This window comes from Sesamum indicum, linkage group LG1 (assembly GCF_000512975.1).
Source record: "Sesamum indicum cultivar Zhongzhi No. 13 linkage group LG1, S_indicum_v1.0, whole genome shotgun sequence".
Taxonomy (NCBI): domain Eukaryota; kingdom Viridiplantae; phylum Streptophyta; class Magnoliopsida; order Lamiales; family Pedaliaceae; genus Sesamum; species Sesamum indicum.
In genome coordinates this window covers 17,100,838-17,106,280 of record NC_026145.1, presented here as the reverse complement: position 1 = coordinate 17,106,280, position 5,443 = coordinate 17,100,838, and the positions used below count along the sequence as shown (strand labels likewise).

General features: G+C 35.4%; 2 protein-coding genes across 2 annotated transcripts in view; both read right to left on the bottom strand.

The window, feature by feature from the left end:
- LOC105171444 (brefeldin A-inhibited guanine nucleotide-exchange protein 2) overlaps positions 1-2,930 on the bottom strand; it is a 10,159-nt gene extending 7,229 nt beyond the window's left edge. Inside the window, exon 1 of the mRNA XM_011092565.2 lies at positions 1,381-2,930. Within this exon, the coding sequence (XP_011090867.1) occupies positions 1,381-2,585 (1,205 nt within the window). The 5' untranslated portion in view covers positions 2,586-2,930. The remainder of the gene's footprint in view (positions 1-1,380) is intronic.
- The window catches only part of LOC105174234 (LOB domain-containing protein 18), a 3,894-nt gene continuing 3,576 nt past the window's right edge, over positions 5,126-5,443 (bottom strand). The window contains exon 3 of the mRNA XM_011096267.2: positions 5,126-5,144. Coding sequence (XP_011094569.1) covers positions 5,126-5,144 — 19 coding nt within the window. The remainder of the gene's footprint in view (positions 5,145-5,443) is intronic.

The window sequence follows — 5,443 nt, the reverse complement described above, 5'->3', positions numbered from 1 at the left end:
ACCGAAAGACAAAATGATATATCCACAAGGTGTCGAAACAGCAGAAGATGCAGATCAACTACATAAGCGCAATGTAGATCCCACCAATAATGCACCTTAATCCTCACAATTTGGTATTTTCACAGAGGTTGCACATAGGGATTTACCAATAAACAGGCAAACACAGTGTCTTAAAACACTGGAGATAAAATAATCAATTAAAACCAGTAACAGAACAATGAAACTGAATAATTGGGAAACCAACCCAGGAAGATTAATGCAAGAAACTAATAGAATGGATAAATATGTTTATTGGAAATATATCTGGTAAAAAGCGTCATAGATGGTTACCAATGAAATTTTGATGGATAGATCTCGATTAAGCTTCAATTGTTAGAGAATTTTGCAGCATTTTTTCTAAAAACTTAGAAGTGAATCTCCTAGTTTTGAGTCTTTCCACTTGATAGAGACATTCCACCAACTTATCTCGGCTTCATAGCCTTCTATCCATTATGAACGCCATCTGTCGTCTTATATTAGTTGTTTGATGATTTAAGTTCTCCATAAGAGAGCAATGTTATTGCTAATTGAAGACTAGTCATGAACTTCTCTTTATAAGTGCCCAATTAGATCAAGACCATGATGCGCATCATCCAAGGAACATTATCATGGCACAGTATGCCTATCACTCCAGATGTCGAACTAAAAATCTCATCCGATGGACAATGAGTTAGTATAGTCTATTGTACAGTGAGAGCCAGGGAAAAATCTTCTGTTATCAGAAACAAGCAAAAATCTTGCTAGGAACATGCTTCAGGTCACATTCTTTTTGCTAACATATGCGAATCACAAAGTTCTTAAGATCTGAGTTGATTCACATGATCTACAAGTTCTAAAAGCACAATATGGAACATGCAGCTTGCTGTTTCAAGGCATATGTGCATGGCAGAGGTCACAACAGTTTAATGAATCCCAAATCAAAAGTTCTACATTCTCAGCAACCATATTAGCATTCTCTCCAAGAAACCTTATCAAACAGCAAGTCCAGGAAGTTAGTGAAGAAACGATGAGACTATGCTAGCAATAAATAGCATGGTTGCTTAAATTTTCATTCATTTTCAAAAGAGCAATTGAGGCATATAGAACTTATAGTCTTACTATCTAAAACTGTTGCATAGTACTCTTCACACTTATATCATTTATGGCAATTTTCTTGACGCATAATACCAAAAGAACCACAACTCACAGCATCCCTAATGTGCCACAGGCAATTCAGCAATTTATGCATTCACAACAACCCCCATAACCATACCATAAAAAATAAGTTTCAAAATCCGTAGATTGAACGGCAAAAATTATTGAAGAAGAATTTGAGCTAAACTAATGTTGCAAATCCAATACCTTTCACTAGTCCTAAATATTGCCCCCGCATTCTCCAAGAGAATCTTGAGCAACTCCAGCGCCACGATCTTCCCCTTCATTGCCTGAGGATCTGCTGCGGCATCCTTGGGTGGAGTCTTCATTGAGAGCTTACACAAAGCCCGAAAAACCAAAAAAGCATCACGTTTCAACTTATTTCCAATCTGAACCTCCAAATCATCATCCCTTTCCACCTCTCCATCCGCCAACTCACCTTTCCTTCCTTCTAATGCCGTCTTATACATGCTGATCTCCCAGTACTTTGCATCGAGCATATCCTTATCTGTTGAGTCCAATAAATCTGCTGGATTCGTGCCCTCGACTGTTGAGGTCTTAGTCTCGAATGCCCCGTCATGCGCCCCAACCCCTGATCCCACACCACCAGTGGGCGTACTGGGGCTAAAAACTCCATCGATATCCTGCATTATCCTAGTAATAAAACCCTGAACAAACATTGTCATGGAACCATCCACATCCGCCTTCTCCACTGGTTCCATCAGCTCTGCCACTACAATAGGCTGCAATGGCACGGTGGACGAATCAGCCTCCATTCTCCGGAACACGATAACTAACATCTGAACCAACGACGCTTTTGCAGTGGTCTGATTCACCATATTCTTACTACTCAGGTAAATATCGTAACAAGTCTTCACCACTTGCAACAAACAATCACCGTGTATTCGCAGCGACACTGAAGTAACGGCGGATAGAAGCGCCTTGATCACCAACAACTCCATATTTTCATCCCCCAAATCGTGGCATTTGCATGAGGAATCAATCAATTTGGAGAGCAATTTCGCTTCCGGACCTCCGCTTGGGTCCGCTTCACCATGTAAATATCCATGTGCAATCAATTTCTGCACTGCATCAAGAGCAGGCTCAGCGACTTTGATGTAGTTTGAAGAGAGAGCATTGATAAGAGGACTGAGAATGATATCGGAATCGGACAGGGAGAGATCAAGGAGAACGCCGGGATGGGATGACCCGTCAAGATCAGACTGGGCGGAGGGTGAGCCAGGGGGTGAAGCAGGGGTAGGGTTTTGGTTAGGTGAATTGAGGTGTTCGATAACGGATTTGCACTCAGCGGCGAGTTTGGAATGCTTGCGCCAGGACGCGTTCTTGATGATCTTATCGAACGCCGGGATTAGAACTTGGGTTAAGCGGGAATCGGCTTCCGAAGAAGCCATTCCCGAAGTTAGAAAATGGGGAGAGGGGGGTTGAATCTAAATTTCAACGGACGCGGTGGAGGCAGGGCAACTTCGGTCGTTCCAATGTGGGGTCCTCGGCGGCGGAGTGGTGGCGACTGCGGCGGATCTAGAGGAAAGAGAGAAGCGAGGAGGAGAGGAGCATCTGATCTGGAAGTGGATCGCGGAGGGGGGAGGGATCTGATGCGGAGTGTAAAAGAATTACGACCGTTGAAATGACGGGAAGGCCCTCGGATGGGATGCTACACAACTCTTGACGATGATGATGATGATGATGGTGATGGAGTAACATTTAAGACTGTGTGTGTAAATTATGAATCTATGATCCCAAATCTGCTCCTAATTCGTTTATTAATTAATTAATCCTGATTATCTTTTTAGTTTTTCCAGATAATAGAGTGGAAGAACTGTAATTTAATAGGCATTAAGTTTTGGTAGGAGGTCAAATTACGTGAAATTTTTGTCCTCACTTGTGTTGACTGGTCAATAGAGTTGAATATGGTCTGGGCTCTTCTCGTTTTTTCTTTGTTTTTAGCCCAAATTGCATTGGGCGTTTTGGGCTGAATAAATACCCATACCAAATAAAATGGGTCTTCCGTACTTCTTTTCTCCCGATCATATACTAATAACGAGATCATGTGGGAGTCTAGTGAGACTTGAACTCATAATTTCAAAGTACGACAGCTCCACTAAATTACGACATTATTGGCATAAATTATCCCTAATTCTAAAAATTTCTTTATTTAAAAAGACAAAATAATCTGTTCGTCTCAACAAACTCTAATACCAGAAAACATATATAATACATCAATCAACAGTGTTCATAATTATGTGGTGGTGTTTTTTTTCCTCTTAGAAAGCAAATCATCATCTATATAAACCATAAATGTCCTACCATTTATTTCTATTAATTTGTTTAACTGGTTTTTTTTTATTTATTTTATGCTGAAATCAGCATTTAGGAAATAGCTATTTAATGTTATAAGAAAATAAAAACGCAGAAACCGTATTCTCAAAGAATTATCCAAAAAGAGGTATAATAATACAATTACGTAGTGATTCTGAATTAAAGATTTTCTTTGTTATTTGGATGTATTTACATATTAAAAAGAAAAATAATCCCCGTAGATGAAGTCATCCTAATTTTGGGAGAATCCAATGGGAGTAACATGTTTTAGGAATAATATTCATCCGGGAAGCATCAAATTTTAGGGAGAATTAATATAAATTACTCGTTTTAATTTGTTTAAACGCAATTAACAAACAAAGCAAATTCATATTTTAGTGTAATTATAATCAAAATTAGTGTGCGACTTCATTCACAAATTAAGTTAGAAATTGACGAATATATGATATTTATATCATGACATGTCTTAGAATAAATTAATTAAGATTGTTCGAGTTTTTATAAATTTGAAGCTAAATGAAATTTTCACGAAACTAATTATAGCTCAAATCGGGCTCGATCAAACCTAAACCAATCATATGGCAAGTGCAATATATTTATCGTGTGATTAGTGTATAGTTCAGGATAATAACCAATCACATAGCAAGTTTGATACACTTGCTTTATAATTAATTTGGTTCGACCAAACCTGATTCGGATAAAAAAATTTCATATATATATACATATAAGAAAGTGAAAATTAAATTATGAAAAATATAATACCTGTATATGTCGAAGGTAAAATTAATTATAATTAATATAATAAGCCAATTATTAAAACACACACACATAGTTAAATATACACACTATTTAATTAAGACTAAATTCTTAATATCCACCCAATTTAATTGGTTATTTTCCTTATAATTAAACACATGCACGGTAGAAAAAGTAATTAACTTTATATATATAATTCCTTCATATATTAAATCTGAATAATTAGACAGCAAAAAGGACATTTAAATCAAGGAAAATTTTCCTATTTTACAATCTCAGTCACTAAAATTATGCAACAAATGAACACACCCTTTCAAGTATATATAAAATCATCAATTAAACCAGTGCAATTTTTTTAAAAGTTACCTCGATAGTTCTAAATCAATTGATATATTATTACAACAATATTTAGTACGCAATACATTGATGTTTCTAAATCTACATATAAATTTAAAGTAAACAAAAGAGATCCAACATACTAATATTAAAAGTAAACTAAATACCTACTATAATGTTTGGAATAGTTTTCTGAGTGTTTTGTTGTATTTTATGGAGATAGAGAAAGAAAACAAAGATAAATAAGTGTGTGTTAGAAATAGTATGTATGTTTGGATTTGTTTTTTAAGATAATTTAAAATAAGTATTGTATGTTTAATGTTGTGTTTTGGGAGACAAAAATTACTATTCATTATCAAATCATAATCAAATCATGTCTTTTTTATATATATTTATGTATATGTATGTATTTATGCTAAAACAGTTTAAAACACCTAGATAAAGTGTTTATTAATAATGGCAAACATTGAGTAAGTTTTGACTCGTTCGGAAATAACTTGAAAATGAAACATAGTGTATATTTTTATGACTCGGATTCACAACTTCACCATTCAAGCAAGAGATTATCGATAATTTAAATCACTGCTGTTAAAAAGTTCAAAAATAAAAAACAACTCATTATATATACTATACCGCACCATAATTAATCAAATTAAAGCAAGCGACTATATTAATAAGATTTGAATTTCATTAGCGAAATTCAAAAGAGTGCCATAGACAAAAGATCTAATAACGATAATGAAAACTGAGATCGATTTACCGACCACGGAAAATTACTTTTTAATACTGTGCAAAAGCCAAAAAAAAAAAAAAGAAAAGAGAGAGAGAAATTGGAAAAATA